The 18848-nt window shown below is 29.4% G+C and overlaps 2 protein-coding genes across 2 annotated transcripts; one reads left to right on the top strand and one right to left on the bottom strand.

Annotated features, from left to right (window-relative positions):
* Window positions 1-7797: 7797 nt before the first annotated feature.
* LOC140180334 (secreted RxLR effector protein 78-like) lies at window positions 7798-8262 on the bottom strand. The gene has a single exon (XM_072220810.1). It carries the CDS (start codon window positions 8260-8262, stop codon window positions 7798-7800), a length of 465 nt encoding a protein of 154 aa, XP_072076911.1.
* A 3727-nt stretch (window positions 8263-11989) lies between these two features.
* Window positions 11990-16785, top strand: LOC140180432 (dihydroflavonol 4-reductase). Its single transcript, XM_072221555.1, has 6 exons — window positions 11990-12210; window positions 12681-12850; window positions 13332-13526; window positions 14602-14761; window positions 14985-15177; window positions 16339-16785. The coding sequence occupies exons 1-6, from the start codon at window positions 12093-12095 to the stop codon at window positions 16538-16540; spliced, it is 1038 nt and encodes a 345-aa protein (XP_072077656.1). The 5' UTR covers window positions 11990-12092; the 3' UTR covers window positions 16541-16785.
* The last annotated feature ends 2063 nt before the right edge of the window (window positions 16786-18848 follow it).

Here is an 18848-nt window from a genome sequence, read left to right as displayed (position 1 = left end):
TGTGTCCTTTATAAAGGGTTGAACCCTTGAACTTGATGAAACATATATTAAGATAATTCAACGGTGCAAATTTTAATATAGAGAATAGAATTTTATTATAATTTAAATGTATTAAATAATTAATTAAATTCAACTCGGTTTATCTCCCTTATTGAAAATTTTCCTCACTGATGAGACCAAATGCAGACACAACAAGTAAAATCAAAATAAAAAAGCAATCAAAGAACAAGCAAGCAAAATAATGCTAATGGTCAACATTAAATCAATGATGTAAACCACACGACATTAATATATATCTTCACCTACCTTACGATTTAGTTCATTTCCGATGCTGCTTATTGTATAAGAATTTGATTACTAGTGCTTTTGCACAATTAAGATCAGGTCATAACTCATAACAATTACATGCATAGCATTTGTATACATTACTCCTCTTGTTTGATGAATTCAACATATTCTTACCATAATGTTCCATCATCACCAATAACCAAAAAGAAGAAAACGATTGAAATGCACACGAAACCTTACTTTAACAGATGTAATTAAAACAACTCGATATTATTAGAGTTTAATTTTAAAACATTAAAAATGTACAATATTTTTTACAGTCGTTTAATTATATATTTTTTTGAATAATAATTTATATAATCTATATAAAAAACAATTATTTTTATTAATATATTGTTATGTAATTATATATATATATAATTGTTTTACAATAATATGACAGTATGTTAAAATTAAATTTTCAAAGCAAACGATAATGATATAAGATTAGTTAAGTCTTTTACTTTCGCCAATGAATCAATGAATAATAATGAATAAATTGCATATATTTTATATATGTCCGTAGTTTATATAAATTAAAGCATAGGTGAGAAGATTATGTATTTATTTGGGCTATTAAATTAATAAAAAATATATTTTTTTCATAAAAAAAATTTAGTGTGTTTGAAAAATTTTTAATAATAATAATAAAAGTACTAGAAAAATAAAAAATATTTTTTTTAAAAGTTACAATTTATATTCTTTTTAAAGATTTAAAAAAAAATTCATATAATAAATAAACAAAAAATATTTTTATCTTATTTTACTCAAATATAATTAATAGATAAAAAAATTTTACATTAAATATTTAAACATAAAATCACTTTTATTTTTATAAAAAAAATTTTAAAAAATTATTGAAATTTTTTTTTTCAAAAAATAACGTACAAACAACCCCGAATAAAACTTTTTAAATATAAAATTCTGATATTATATTATAATGTTACTATTTTTAAAAATTTAAGTTAATAAAAAGAAACAACATAACTATTTATATCTATAGAATAAGAGTCTATTTTGAGTTTATTTATTTTTTACATAGACATTTTTATTTTTTATTTTTTTATGTTATTTTTTTAGATTTATCAAAGATTGAATTCTAAATATTTTAGATATAATACTCTAATATCATATTATAATATTATTTTTCCTAAAAAATTAAGCTGATTAAAGTAACACAAGTGTTTATATTTCTAATAGTGCTATTAAAAAATTAAAAGCAAATAAATAAATCACCTAATGACTTAACCAAAAGGCCTAACATAAATGATACTTATTACTTGGCCGAGTTTTTTTTTTTCTAGTTAAATGTTTCAATTTTCTAGCATTGTAAAATTTAGATGTGCTAAAATTAGAGCTATCTAGATGTAGAAGATTGCGATTATGCAGGAAAAAATATTTGAATTTATTGTTGTTGAAACTAACTCAATTCAAACTTTAATTTTTAATTCGTTGGTGGCAACTTTTTCTTAAATAAAGAGCTAAATAAAATTCGGAGTCATTTATATAAAGAAATTTAAAACGTTTTTTTAATATTTTTTAATAATTAAAATTTAACATATATAATTGATTAAATTGTATTATTTTTGTTAAAATTAGATTAAACAAATTGATTTGACTAAAAAATTGATGAACTAAATCTTGAACCGATCTAAATTAATATTTTACACTACCCTTATTATAGAAAATGACAAAATACTCTTATTATATATATTAGTTTTAAAAACTCTAAATCCTAACTCTTCTCTTCTCTTCTCTTCTCTTCTCTTCTCTTCTCTTAATACCATCGTGGGGTTAAGATTTAGGATTTTTAAATATATATAAGTATTTTAGTCATTTTCTATAATAGAGTATTGTAATTATTTTTTATAAAGAAAATATTAATTTAGACCGATTTAAAATTTGATTCATTGATTTTTTGGCTAAATCGGTTCGTCCAATCTAATTATGATAGAAATAATACGGTTTAATCGATTACATATATAAAATTTTAATTGTAAAAAATATCTTTAAAAAAATATTTTAAACATTTTTATTTGAATAGCTTCCAATAAAATTATCTATGAAATTTTGATTTTATCTCATTCTTTTTTCTCTATCAGCAATTGTCTCCACAAACAAATACGATTGCAAACAAAAGCAAAAGTCCTTTATCTTGATGCTACGTGTATATTAAAATTAGTTATTAAAGTCACTTATATTATTAGTATAAAATATATGTTAGAATACAAATACATATTAAAAATAAATTAAATCACACATATATTTATACACAAATACATTAATAAATAATTTTTTGTATACAAATAATATTTTTTATTTTTCAGTGATCAATAATGCCTCTGAGGAAGTATTTATTATAACCAATTAGCTTAATTTTTTGTTTCAGTTTTTTCTGTTGTATTTATTATATTGAAAAAAAAAGAAAGAAAACACTTAAAGATATTTGCACGCCAAATAACGTGGTAAGAAAGAAATGATAATAGGGCTTTTCTTTAACACACGCATGCCAACAAGGTTTTACATGACTCTCGTGTAACAAGTTCAAGTTGACATATACTTTCAGTTGAGAAAAGCAATGGGAGCCTTCATTATGATTCTTCTTCATCATTTTTTTTTTCAAAAGAAAAATTAACAATATGGATCATTGGTTCTTCGATGAGTGCTTCTTTCGTCATTACATCTTTGTTTTAATTTGTTAAAGAATAAAATTGCGAAAGAATGAAAAACAAAAAAATAAAGAATTTTTATTATTGTGTGTTTGAAAAAGATTATTGTTGTATTTTATGAGAGAATAATACTATCTATTTATATTAATCACTAAACTAATTTTAAATTTTAAAATAAGTTAAATCAATCAAAATCTCTAAATAATTCTATTAAAAAAAATAAGTATAATTAACTTAAAAAAAGATAAATATAACAAATCTTTTTTTTTAAAAAATAACATAACAAATAAAAATAACATAAGAATTTAATGGTTAACATTGGTGAAATATTTTAAGACATTTAAACCCCAAATACATTTTTTATAAAATCTAACTAGTCCGCCTCAGCAGAAGGTGTTGCTACACGTATCTATGCTGCTTGTCGCCGCCGCCGCTTGATTCTTGGTGCGCACTCGAGTTTTCTGATTCTGTTGGTATTTTCAACTGCCGCTGCGCTGACGAGATGCTTAAGATTCCTCGCTGCCACCCTTGAGCTTTATTTGCAACGCTTGTATGGTATTCTCTTCAAATGAAAAGCTTCGCTATCTCCATCATTCATATGCTTCAGGTGTTTGATGTCTTTGAAGAACAGATATGCTGCTGTTAGAGTGATTAAACCCACAAGATTCGACACTGAAATCACGTGTCCTTCCTTCACCGTGCGCTAATTTTCTCTAACAATGTTCACTGCACATCTCGCTCATTTCCGGTGATTGCTGGCCATGCCCTCAATCGCCAACAGACCATTCCACTAAATGACTTCTATATCCCTTGTGGTAACAAACTAAGATTTACTGTAGTTAGCAAAAGGGTTAAGTATTTAAATCGTCCCTAAGGTCTGGGCTGAAAATCAAAATCGTCTCCGACCTTTTTTTTGTTATTAAAATCATCCTCAATATTACAATACATTATAAAATCGTTCTTTTACACTTTAATTTTATTTTTTTACCATATTACCATTCATTATTAATAAAAATAATTAAAAATAATATTAAAAAATTAAAACAAACTCCCCACCCTTCAACCCTCACCCCTCCCCCATCCCGTAACTCCCTCACCCCACTCTCGACTCCCGTAACTCCCTCACCCCTCTTTCCCTTCCTTTTCTCACTCTTCTCCAATCTCCTTCCTCTTATCACTCTTCCTCAATCTCCTTCCACCTCCTCCCTCTCCTTTTTCTCTCCACCATCACCACTGCCACCATAGCTATTCATTACTCATAACAAAACAAATTAACAGCAACATTCACAAAACAAAATAAATCAACAAAAAAAATCAGAGGCAGAAGAAGCATAACAATTTCAATAATCACAGCAATTGCAATAAACAATAATTTCAATAATCATCAATTACAATTTTAATTTTCAGTTTTGAAGAGAGGAGCATCAGGAAAGGGATGGGGGGTTACGGGAGCATTTTCACATCCAATCTTGCAGCATCAACCTAGTTAACTATCGATATCGTAATCGGAATCGTAGACTGCAGCAAAAATCAGCGCGATTACGAATTGAAGAAGAAAAGTTGAGATTGTTAAGGGCGAAAGTAAACCCTAACGAATTGAAAGGGAGCTGAGAGCTAACCTGAGGATAGTGGGAGAGAGAGGGCCAGAGAGAGAGAAAGAAATTGTATGTGTGAATCCAAGCATCTTGTGGCGGCACTGATGATGATTCTGTTGGAGCAGTGGTTCCAGCAACGGCAGTGCTGCCACTCGAGGATGGTGATTCTCTGTCCATTCACCGCACCGAATAGTAACTGACGGGAGTGGGGTGAGGGAGTTATGGGAGGGTGAGGGGGTGAGGGAGTTACGGAAGTGGGGTGAGGGGTGAGGGGTGAGGGATGAGGGGGTGGAGGGTGAGGGATGAGGGAGTGGGCTAAGGGGGTTACGGGAGGGTGAGTGAGGGAGTGGGGTGAGGGGAGTTACGGGAGGGGGGAGGGGTAAGGGTTGAGTGGTTGAGGGGGTGGTGGGGGGAGGGGTTTGTTTTAATTTTTTAATATTATTTTTAATTATTTTTATTAATAATGAAGGATAATATGGTAAAAAGAATAAAATTGAAGTGGAAAAGGATGATTTTTTTGAAATAAGAAGCTCAACACAGTAAGGTGGAGCATTTAGAAAAGATGATTTTATAACGTTATGTAATGTTGAGGATGATTTTAATAACAAAAAAAGGTCGGGAACGATTTTAATTTTTACCCCAGACTTTAGGGACGATTTCAGTACTTAACCCTTAGCAAAATAATACAAGGCTTAAGGACAATATATCACATTTTAGCTGTCAATTCCTCATTCGTTGGTCAACCTTTAACCACCAATAGCCACCGAAACCATAGCCACCAGAGACGCCACCTACTTAAAAATGAAAAATTCAAATAGTTATTGTCTTTAATTATTTATGGGGAATCTATGGTGATGGGAAAGAGAATAAGGTGAGACTAGCAATAATAATAATTTTTGTAAGTTTGACTTGTTAATGATAAGTAAAGCTAATTGAATTTACTATTACTAATTTAAGTAGTTGAAACTTTAATTCAACAATTAATATTTTTTATGGTATTTTTTAGTTATATAAGATAAGTTTTGAACTTTTAATACTTACTTAAATGAATGAGTGAATTAACTATTAAACTAATTTAAATTAGTTTTTAATTTAGTATAAGAAATTATTGAAATTTTTAATTTCAGTTGGGGTCAATGCAAAATTAGGATAAGTATAAAATATTTTTTAAAAAAATTTATGCCATGCCAAGCAAAGAAATTAAAAACACTATTCCAAATCTTTATATTTCACCAAATAGTGAAAAAAAGATACAAAAACTTTTTTTTTTTGGTATTTTGAGCCTAAGAAAATTAAAAACCAAGGATAAAATAGGGCAATAATATCCTTCTAGCATCATCATCTATAATGTTCCTTAGCCCTGTTGGCATAGTGTCTATGAAATAAAATCTAAGGCATACTTGTAAACTTTCCTTCGCAAGCCAGTCAGCGCTTTTGTTTTCTTCTCTATGTGTATGACAGAGTTTTACATTTAACTGGCTGATGCTTCTTATGATTGTTTCTGGATGATTGTCCCTTTCTTCTCTTTTGCTAAGAATTTGGAATGCAATTTTTGAATCAGTTTCTAGAATATTTTTTGAATCCCAAATCCCAAGCTAGTTTCAATCCATGGAGAATTTTTCAAGCTTCTGCCGTGAATGTTGTTCCTTTGCCAATATTCGTCAAGAACCCCGCTACCCATCTTCCACGGCTGTCCCGAATCAAGCCTCCACACCCTACTATACGGTGCTCCTGTGAGACTGCTCCATCACTATCGATTTTTAGCCATCCATCCTCCGGAGGTTGCCACGCAATATGTATTTTCTTTTTCTTCCTTGCTCCTTTAAAGATATTGACTTTTTCAAAAGCATTATTGATCCTCTGCAAATATTCTTTAATCCATAAATGTGCATTACTTGGTCTTCTAAAAGGGAATTAAAGATCTCCTTATTCCTCCATTTCCATAGCCACCAGCAAGACACAACAAATTGGGACAGCCATGGTTGTGCATTAGCACCGATTTCCACTGTGAGATTCCAGCGGATCCATGTCTCGAAGGGAGCTCTATAGAAAGTAGTTATGTAAGAGGGTTTCACTAACTACCGTCAAATTCTTGAGGCTTCTGTGCAGTCTCTTAATGTGTGGAGTAGTGTTTCTAGATTATTGGGGCATCGGTGGCAGTTTGGATTTGCACCAAAGATCATTTGTCTCCTTTCTGAGGTCATCAATTTGTTTTGATTTGCTAACCACATAAAATATTTTATACACTGGGGTCCTTCCATTTTCATATAAGATTCTAGATTTGGTCTTGATTTTCATTTGCTTGAGAGAGTGTTTTATAAGCACTGGCTACTGTGAAGTTTCTATCTTGGGAGGGACTCCACATGATCTTGTCCTCACCTAGGCTCTCTTTTGGAGGATGGCATGCAGTAATCTTTAATATTTTATCTTCTGGAATGAGCTCCCTTAGGAATTTCAAGTTCCATTCTCCATTTTCTAACACTACATCAGCCACTTTCATATTGAGAAGGGAAGCGTTTATTTCCTGTACATCCTCAATAAAAGCACATTCATGATACAACAACTTATCTCTCCATAGAGAAGTTGACTTACCATTTCCAATAGAAAAACTCAGGTTCTCTTTCATGTCTTCTTTGATTTTTATCAAATCTCTCCAAAACTTTGAATCTGATGTCCTATTTTTCATGTTCAGGATTGAATATTTTCCCCTTCCATATTTATTGAAAAGGACTTTTGCCTACAGTGTCTCTCTTTCGTGCATTAACCTCCATACTTGTTTCATAAAAAAGGCATCATTCATGATATGAAGATTTCTCATGCCTAGGCCCCCATTTGTTTTTGTTTTACAGAGAGTGTCCCATTTCACAATATGCAATTTTTGTGTGTTTGAATTTTCTCCCCAAATAAATTTTCTCTGGCATTTTTCTACTTCATTGCAAATTCCAATAGAAATTTTTGTATGTAACATATCAAAATTGAGCATTGGACTGATTACAGTTTTTGCAAGAGTGATGCACCCTGCTAAGGATAGGCAATTGGCCTTTCATCCTTTTAATTTGCTCTTTGTTCTTTCAATAATGCTTTTAAAGTCTTCCTTCTTCTTTCGGTTGTTTGTCAAGTAAGTACCTAAGTATCTTCTTAGGTATGGCACTTCATGGAAGCCGCATATCTCCTTTATGCCTACTCTTTTGCAGTTGGGGACGTTTTTAGATAATAGAATGGATGTCTTTTTCTGCATTGATTTTGAACCCCGATGCAGCTCCAAATTTGTCTAGAGTTTCAAGCGCAACTTTCATTTGATTTTCCGTTGCTTCCGCAAATAGCAAGAGATCATCAACAAAGAGAACATGTGATATTTGAGGTCCTCTTTGTCCCGCTTTCATTGGTATCCACTTTTCCTTTATAACGGTCTTTTCTATGAGTTGCGAGAGCTTGTCCATGGCGATGACGAAAAGGTAAGGGGACAGAGGATCCCCTTGCCTTAGTCCTCTATTTGGCTTGAACATATCAAGTTTTTCGTTGTTCCATAAGATCTTGAAGGAAACTGATGACACACACTGCATGATGATGGAAATAGTTTTTTCCGACATTCCATACTCCAAGCAGCATTTTTCCAAGAAATGCCAGTTTAAACGATCATAAGCTTTTTCAAAATCAATTTTAATAGCCATAAATGACTTTTCCCCTTCATTTTTTCATGGTATGAACCATTTATTTTGCAATTATGATGTTGTCATGGATTAGCCGACTTGGAATGAAACTTGACTAATTCGGAGCAATTCTTTCATTCAAAGTGGGCTTTATCCTTTTGACCAGAATTTCGCTCAAACACTTATATATCACATCGCATAGGGCTATGGGTCAAAATTGAGAGACAAATTCAGGCTGGTTGATCTTAGGTATAAGTGTTAGAAGAATTTGGTTTACCTGTTGTATTGAGGGGGTCTTGCCATAGTTTATGAATGAAAGCGCAGATGGAGCATTGGAAGACCTTCCAATTTTCTTTAAAGAACAACGCAGGGTCCGTCTTCTCCAGGCGTCTTTAGGGAACCTATGCTGTGGATAGCTTCTTCAATCTCACTTGGAATGGGCATTCTTTCTAACATCTGTCTCTGTTCTTCTTCCAATCTTTTATATTGCCAGCTGCATCGAATAGTGGGGTGCTCTGGTCTTTCATCCCGGCATAAGTCAGTGAAAAAATTTGAGACTATCAATTTTACAACTTCTACCTCTTCACACCAGATACCATTATTGTTCCTCAGATTCACTATCTTGTTCTTTCTTTTGCGCACGGAAGTTTTTATGTGAAAATATTTAGTGTTTCTATCTCCTTTTACTAGCCACTTTTGTCTGGATTTTTGCAGCCAGAAGATCTCCTTTTGATCAAGGATTTTTTCCAACTCCTCCGAAAGGTCTTTTTCCAGCCCATCAAAAAATTTATTCCTACCATAAAGCCTATATTTTTGTGTCTATTGAATTCTATTCAAAATCCTCCTCTTCTTTCGAAATATGTTACCAAAAGTTTTATTATTCCATTTTTTCAGACTTTCAGTTAAATTGTTTAAAGCTACTGGAAAGTCATACTTGTTATTCCAAGCACTTCTAATAACATTTGAGAGGTCCTCATGTTTATTCCACATGGATTCATACCTGAAAGGTCTCTCTCCTTGGGTACTAGTCTCAGGTCTTGTGTGTAGCAGCAGAAGGTGATGGTCTGATTGTATTATTGGCAGCACCTCCACAAATGCATTTGAAAAATTTGTACACCACTCTGAGTTACATAAAGCTCGATCCAGCCTTTTATAAACTCTTTCTTGGCCTTCTCTTATTCCCCCTTCCATGTGAATCTTGATCCTGAATAGCCTACGTCTATGAGGTTGCATTTGTCAATCCAGCCTCTGAAACTTCTACACGCATGGGCATCATTTCTCCCTTTTCTTTTCTTCTTACTTTGCTCTGCAATGTCGTTGAAATCACCTATCATCAACCATGGTAAATTCATGTTTCTTGAGATGTTGTGCAAAAGCTCCCACATTTCTTTTCTTTGTGCTTCCTGTGGACTTGCATACACATCCGTAAGGCTCGATCTCCTCCGCTGATTGTTTTCAATTTCCATATGCACAAATTGCTTGTGGGTTGACATAACTTTGATTTTGAAATCATCATTCTTCTAGAGGATCCAGATCTCTCCAACGAAACTGACAGCTTCTTCGACTATGGCATGATTGAATCCCATTGTCTTAATCACCTCTCTTGCTTTATTTCTAGTACATTTGGTTTCTACCAGAATAGTGAAGCCAGGTTTCTTTTGGTTTTGCAACTCCTTGAGAGTGCGAATGGTACTTTTGCTCGCTGCCCCTCTAATATTCTATATCATGATCTTCATTATATGACATAAAAGTCAGATCCAAAACTCTAAACCAAAACAAAGACATTCTAACTCCAAAGGTTGGAAAAGCAAAGAGGCTCAAGGCCTCTTAATCATCATGCATATCCTCCCTCGTTAATGAATGAGGTACTTCTTCCTGTGCTTCTCCTTGGGCTTGTTCCCTTTCAAAAATTTTCATGGCTTCTACTAGATCTTCTGAATTTCTGGCTCTAAAGTCTGGCGAGACTAGATCAGGCGGTTCCTCCATGTCGCAAGCCAGATACAGGAACCTTTGAATCATTCACCTGCTTTTTCATTTTTTTTCTTTTTGAGCTTGGGGGTGTTTTCACCGTCTCGTTTTGGACAATAATATATGGACTTTTAACTTAATATTTCTATTCAAAATGCCATTTTTGTGTGTATGTTGTTTTTTTTTTTGGATGGAGATTATGTACAAGTTATTGCCAAATTTTTTGAAATTAAGCACTAAGCTGGTCAACTTTAATTCGCACTGCAATGCTTGGTCTATTATATATATGCTTTGTTTTAGAGTGCAACAGGATTCAAATCTTATAAAATCTGAGAAAGAGAAAAAATATTTGTATTAAGGTGTAATCTGACCAAAAAGAAAAAAAGAAAGAGAATATTTATAGAATTATCTTAATAGAATGAAGACGTTGTTAGTTTTATCTGATAATAATAAACTTTTATAATTATTAAATTTATTTAAATTTTTTATAATTAATTTTATCAATATCTAAATTTTTTATTATTAAAAATAATTATTTATTGGATTTAAAAATCTTTTGTGTTAAAAATATTAGTTTAATCAATTACACAAGTGTCAAATCGTCTAAATGATTGTGATGGCCCCAAAGGTGCAAATTACTTGACTAGAAATATCAAAACTAACAAATGGCTATGTTGATAGGAAATAGGAAATATAATAATAGAGCAACTAGTCAACCCACCAAATAAAAGGGCTACTTATATCAAGTAAGATCTAAGATCTGAGCTAACTTCTTTGGAATTTCGGTACTGTCTGGTGATCACGTGGTTACCTAAGCCCATGAATCATGAATGTCATATCATTAAATGACATAACATGATAACAACTTCCTTTTTTTTTCCTTTCTTATTACAATATCAAAATAATCATAAAGTAGCTATAATGATAAATTTATTTTGATACTTTTTAAGTTATAAATATTATTTTTAAAATATTATACACACACAAAATTCAGTTACCAAATCAATAATTATGTATTTATATATAAATATATATTATTTTAATTTATTTTTAATATATATCTTATATAAATAACTAATTTTTAATATAATCTAGCATCACTCATATTATTTATACACAATCCTTTGCTTTTACATTATAATTGATTCTGTATTTTACATCATATAGAATTATATATATCTATATCCAACAATGCCGCTTGATAAATATAATACAGAATATCCAATAAAACAGTAATATATTGTCATGGGAATATAATTAAGATAAAACATGTTTCTATAAAACCAATTGTTCTTGATATAGAATTTACATATAATAAAAAATATCTCATATCATTATAAAACAAATATAATACATTTTTTTTGTTCTAAATTTGGAATTACATACAATTTTTTGCTTTTTTTTATTAGAAGATCACACAATAACTTGTATATAGAAACGCTTAATAGTTTTTATATTTATATTTATAATCAAATTTGATTCAATTTTATAGTAACTAAACTCTATAAATAGTATAATAAAATTATACTCATATTTATAAATGTTTTTTTTTGTCTAAATACGTTTTAGCATAAAGAAAATTTGACAAGGCCTAAGCCCACACAACACAAATTAATTGTTAATATTATTCACACACAATGTTCTTGTAGACCCATGTGCGTGCCAAACAAAATTTCATCACTTGATGGGTAGGTAAAGTTCACAACATTCCATTAGAATTCTTCTCATAACTCCTCTTTCACCACCAAGGAATCTATAAAATGTACCTTATCCATGCAATGTTCTCAATTGCATTTATAAACCTAAAAAGATAAAAACAGACAAAAAAAAAATAGAAGAGCAAGAAGAGAAAATAAAAGAAACAGAGAGAACAGAGAAAGATCATGGGTTCAGTGTCTGAAACCGTTTGTGTTACCGGAGCTTCTGGTTTCATCGGTTCATGGCTTGTCATGAGACTCTTGGAGCATGGCTACACCGTTCGAGCCACCGTGCGCGACCCAGGTCAAGTCTTTATATCGATATTTGTAACATTTTTTGAAACACTATTTTTTTAAAGTTAGAAATGAAACTCGAATCTAAAATTTTTAACTGAAGATAAAAAGAGGATGTGATTTGAATTTCATCTCGTTGGCACTATTTTTTCTCTTAATAATATAATATTTGAAAGAATAAATATATATTTTTTTATCTAATAACAAAATATGTTTTAGTTTTGTGTTTAGACTTTAGAGTTATCTAGAATATGATTTTACTAATTTTGTCCCCCTTAATTTTCACTTAAATTTTACCATATGGATTAGTGTTCAAACCAAAATTAACAAGCATACATATATACACTCTGATTTTTTCAATGTTATTAATTAATTCTTTTGGTTTTTCAGCTTTATTAATATTATTCTGTTAGTGGTAAATTAATGATAGAATATCTATTAATTATTAACATTATAAGTGGTATTATTAATTATATACAGCAAATATGAAGAAGGTGAAGCATTTGCTGGAATTACCAGGGGCGAAAGCCAAGTTGTCTCTGTGGAAAGCTGAACTTGGTGAAGAGGGAAGCTTTGATGAAGCCATTAATGGGTGCACCGGAGTTTTCCATGTCGCCACCCCCATGGATTTCGAGTCCAAGGACCCTGAGGTACTTTAATTATGATACAGTGACAGCATAAATTATTTTACACAATAATTTAATATTATTTATTTTTTAGATAACTATTCATGTACTGATTATAAAAAGTATTTAATTTTTTTTGACAATTGGATTAAAATTTCTTTATACTTTAAAAATAACTGCAACTGCAACTACATTTGAAAATAAAGCATGATAAATGGATTCCAACTTTTTTTGAGAAGTAATAAATAAATAAAAATAAAAGATGTTTATTCATTGCTACTTTTATAATATCATGTGATAAATGCTCATAAATAAATATATAACACGTGATTAAATGATTAAAATCATTCATGGGTATAAATGTTAAATTTGTAACGGAATATAGATTATGAATTTAATTTATCATCATATACGTTTAATTTTATCTTGGTATGTAAAAATTTCACATATATGATGATTGTATGTAAATTGAGAAACATGGTTTAATTATATATTTGAAATGCAGAACGAAGTGATAAAGCCTACAATAAACGGAGTAATAGACATAATGAAAGCATGCTTGAAGGCCAAAACAGTGAGAAGGTTGATATTCACATCCTCAGCAGGAACAGTGAACGTTTCAGAGCCCAAAAAAGATTTGTATGATGAAACTTGTTGGAGTGATGTTGACTTCTGCCGAAGAGTCAAAATGACTGGCTGGGTTAGTATATAACATACGAATGGTTATAGAAAATTAATTTTTAATTAGTTAATAATAGTATTTTTATTATTATAATTTTTTATTTTTTAGAGAATTTAAAATTTAAAAAATTGATATTGACTAAAAAAAATTCATTTACTAGTTAATATTTTAAAGTCCTTTTTCATTGATTAATATATTTTGTTTTGTTGTCTTTTTAAGAAACAACATCCTCACAAAAGAGTATTTTTTTTGTGTAAAACCTTTTTACTGCAGATTAACAATTAAATTCTTTAAACAATTATATTATAAATACATAAAAAATCAATATATATATATATATCAATAGCTTATTTAATAATTGATTTTTAGTGCATATATAATATTATTGCACATATTAAAAAAATTGGGTAAAATAATAAATTGGTCCTCTATATTTGGATGTAATTCTATTTTGGTCCTTAAGATTTAAAATATTCTATTTGAATCCAAAAAAGTTTTATTTAACATCAATTTAGTTCCACAGTATGGTCAAAGTTAAATAATTAACGGAATGTCTTGCATAACAACACTATAAGAACAAAATTGATAATTTGGAGAACAAGTACAAGTTTCAGAGACACAAAATAAATCGTTGATGCCTCAATACATTTATTTATCATTCTTTTTAGTTCTATAGAAAATATTTTATTTATATTATAAGAAAAATAATAAATAAACGTATTGATGCATCCACGGTTGATTTTGTGCCTTTGGAGCTTGTACTTGTTCTCCAAATTATCGATTTTGTTTTTGTACTGTTGTTATGTAGGACATTCCATTAATTATTTAACTTTGATCTCATTGTGGGACTAAATTGATGCTAAATAAATTTTTTTTGAATTTAAATAGAATACTTTACACCTTAAGGACTAAAACATAATTACGTCCAAACGTAGAGGACCAATTTAATACTTTACCCTAAAAAAATTACACAAACCTAAAATGTAGAAGGGGATTATTTGCAATTTTATCTAGGAATTACTTGCTAATAGCATAATTATATTTATAACAAATCACCTTGAGTCTCAACTTTATATTCTGCTTCTTTTTTTAGATGTATTTTGTTTCTAAGACACTTGCTGAGCAAGAAGCATGGAAATTTTCAAAGGAGCACAACATGGATTTCATCACAATTATTCCACCTCTTGTAGTTGGCCCTTTTATTATGCCAACAATGCCACCTAGCCTTATTACTGCTCTTTCACCCATCACAGGTACATCGTAATAAAAATTAATATATTATTAAAGGTAGAAAAAAAATAAAAAGAACAAAAAATAAAATACTCTAAACTCTAAATCTTATATTTTAAATTTTAACACTCCTTCTTTGGAAAGAAAAATTTAAAGATGATCTGTTTAATTTTATTATTGTATAAAGAATTTAATAGAGAAAAAATTGATTATATGATGGAGTGATACTAATGATTAAATTGTCAGGGAATGAGGCACATTATTCAATCATAAAGCAAGGGCAATTTGTGCACTTAGATGATCTTTGTCGTGCTCACATTTTTCTATTCGAGCAGCCAAAAGTTGAAGGGAGGTACATTTGCTCTGCATGTGATGCCACCATTCATCAGATTGCAAAGTTTCTTAACAAAAAATATCCAGAGTACAATGTTCCCACAACGTAAGAAATATCACATCATGCTTTGTTACGTTGATTAATTAATTAATTGTATGTATAGTTGTATACTTTAACTGATTTCTAACTAATAAGCAATGTTTAACTTAATTACTGATTTTTTTTTCTCAAAGGGTATCTTTAATTTCACAGTTAAAGCTAAAAGAAAAATGAATTACTAAAGTAATGACAAATTAAATGTGCCAAACTTGAGTAAGAAGTTTATATTATTTAAAAAATAAAGACTCACATATAATTATTTTTATGTAAAATTGATAGTTAAAAATTATTAAATAACAATTTAATTAAATTATTTAATAATTTTTAAATATCAACTTCATGTATAAAACAACTGCATATAAATTTTCACCTATATTCACATTATAAGTTAATATTCAATTTGTATATAAATTCGATTAATATAATTAATAATATATTACTACATCATTAAAAGACACAGTATTATCAGTATATTAAAAAACTAAACACTTTAACTTATATCTTTATGAAATTATACTAATTAAAATTATAAAAATATTATGTGTATATAAAAAATTAATTATTAAATTAGTCGCTATATATTGTGTATATTTATACATACCAATTTTTACATATTTTTTAATTAAATAATTAATCATGAGAATTATACGAAATAACTTTATAACTATTTTTATTGACAATTAATAATTTTAGATGATGTTTAATAAAGAGGTAAAATGTTCAGGTTGTCACGTGATTAATTATTTTACTTATCCACTTAATTAAGTGTCCAAAAACTAAATCTCGTCTTCCTAGACTACTTATAAAAATATTTTAATATAATAAATAAATAAAATTATTTTTATATAATTATACTGAACGTAATAGATAAATTAAAAATATTTTTACATAATAAATATCACAAAAATATTTATCAAACCTATCAGAATTGCAATAAACAAATAATTAAAGGTTTTTTTGTGATAATCAAATTTATTTATAGTAATACGATAAAATCTTTTATGAGATGTAAAATACATATTTGTATATATCGTGGTTGATTATGGTTGACTTTTGATATACAAATAATAAGTGTTAAATTTAATTGATGTATATATATTAATCACAACGTGCATTGGGGGAAAAAATAGTGAATGTTGGTATAATTTGAGCACAATGGAATTATAGGTTCAAGAATATTCCAGATGAATTGGAGCTTATCAGATTTTCTTCCAACAAGATCAAAGATTTGGGTTTCCAATTCAAATACACATTAGAGAACATGTACACTGGAGCAGTTGACACATGCAGAGAAAAAGGCCTCCTTCCTAATAATAATAAACTTGCAACTCCAGAAAATGATGATGAAGCATGCAAAGATATCAAGTGATCCTTCCTAATATTATTAAAACTACTGCAAAGAGGCAAAGACAACAAGAATAAATGGCATATCACACACAAATGAATAAATATAAGTCCATATCTTTGTGCTCTTGATCATGGTTTTTAAGAAGTCAGGGTTGTCTTTCAACAAGTCACCAAATGGCAAATGCTCTGTTTGATTTTGAGTATCACTTATATGTTATATTGAACTATTTCTATATTGTGGTTGAGCAATTTTATATCTCCCATCAACTCTCCCTTCTTTTTCTTTTTCCTGTATATGTCACCTCTCATCAATTTTTTTTTCTTAAAAATTTAAATTATAAAATAAAAAATATGAATAATTATATGATATCTAATTGTGAATATGAATAATTATTAAGAAAAAACAACAAAATTAATTAGCTATCTGACCAAAGATAAAAATTGAACCGCACCAAAAATCAGACTAAGGTGTGTAATAAAGTTTTTAAACGATTTTAGTTCGTAGAATGTGAGGGATTTAGGGGATGTTGGAAAATGAAGAATGATAAAAAATTTAAGCATAACAATAATATGAATATGTTAAGATTGATAGAGACAAAGAAAGAGGTGATTACTAAATTTGATGTAGTGTAATTTTGGAGTAATGATGCGATGGATCAGAAATTTGTGGAAACGGAAAGTACTTCCAGAAGTTTCTTAATCATGTGGGATGCTATGATATTTAGGTTGAATAATTGTTACAAATAAGAGAAATGGTTGTGTATAGAAGGAAAATTGACAAACAATAATTTTTATTGTGCGATTTGTTTGGTGTATGGTGTGCATACAAGGGAGGAGAAATTTGCTGTGTGGGAAGAGTTGAATTTTTTTTAATGGGAATATGTCAAGTTTCTCTTTACTATATGGGTGACTTCAATAAGATTGTGCTGTTGAAAGAAAGGAAAGGCGCTAGTGTATTAACACAGCAATAGCGAAAGACTTTAAAATATGGATATAGAATATGGAACTGATGATTATAAAATTGAATCACCGTAAGTTTACGTGGTTCAAAGGTCAATCGTACAGTCGAATTGATAGAATATTGGTGAGTTTGGTTTTATTGTTATCATTTGGAACACCTAGTTAAAAAGAAATAACAGAATCTTCATAAATAAAAAATAAGTATTGCAGAAATAGTCAACAAGTCAATTAAAAATTACAAAAAGTAGAGTGATATTTAATTTTTTAGATTGTTGATGACATTACAAAAATGATTAAAAATATTAATTTATTTTATTTATTTAATATTTTTTTTATTGATGCTCCACTTTATTATTTTCAACTTTTTGTTTCAAAGAAAAAAAATAATCACCAATATTCACCACTATCTCAATTCTCAACTATTGATATTTATGTCAATTTCGAAACAATTCAAGTATATTGTTTGTACATTAGTCCAAATAATTTAATATTATGGACTCATTAAAGATTTGGCCATTTAAGATAGCATAATAAATTCACATATCCAATTCGACAGAGTCATGTCACTCTATTACCTCATGCTATTTATCGATCAACAACTATTATAATGTTATAACGGGAGTGTTTTGTCGATTTTTAACAAATTGATGGTGATTTAATATCTAATGATTTGGGAGTGAAATCTATTTTTTTGTAAATATTAATTTTTTAAAAGTGCATCAAAATATCTTTGATTAAATAGGAATTGAGAATAAAAGTAAACTAAAATTTGTAAATTGAAGAAAGGAATAAAAAGTAAAATTTTTGAAAAAGAAATGAATTGAAAATGAAAAAATTTGCGTTAAAATTAAAAGAAAACAGTAAAATGTCTTCGATCATGTCAAAAGACTTTGGCATGAAAAACTTAAGTGCGAAAATGTAAATCAGACAATGAAGATAAAGAACACTTGGAAGATAAATTTACTTGGAAGATAAAATTTACATAAAAGATAAATTAAAGAGATAAAAACATGGAAGGAACCCTACAGAAAATGAACTCGATTGCAGACTCAGAAATTCTCTGGGATGTGAGTGTGCTTGAGTGTTTTTCTGAAACAAAGTTTCAATCCTTATTTCCTCAGACTTCCTAATATTTATAATTTGTATTAAGTAACTGACAATTAATTACAAAAATCACGGCTTTGATTACCTTCTCCTTGGTAATCGTTCCCGCCTCTTAGCTGCGCACGTTTCTCATAAATTCCTCACGTAATGAATGCTTTTAACTTCCTCACTATCATAATCGTTCGATCACTCATTCGAGTGTCTTGTTCATTTAAACTTATCCTATTAATAAGTCAATCGAAGTCTAATCCGTGTCGATCATTTCT

This window comes from Arachis hypogaea, chromosome 16 (genome assembly GCF_003086295.3).
Source record: "Arachis hypogaea cultivar Tifrunner chromosome 16, arahy.Tifrunner.gnm2.J5K5, whole genome shotgun sequence".
In the NCBI taxonomy this organism is placed as follows: Eukaryota; Viridiplantae; Streptophyta; class Magnoliopsida; order Fabales; family Fabaceae; genus Arachis; species Arachis hypogaea.
This window is presented reverse-complemented; position numbering and strand designations above follow the sequence as displayed.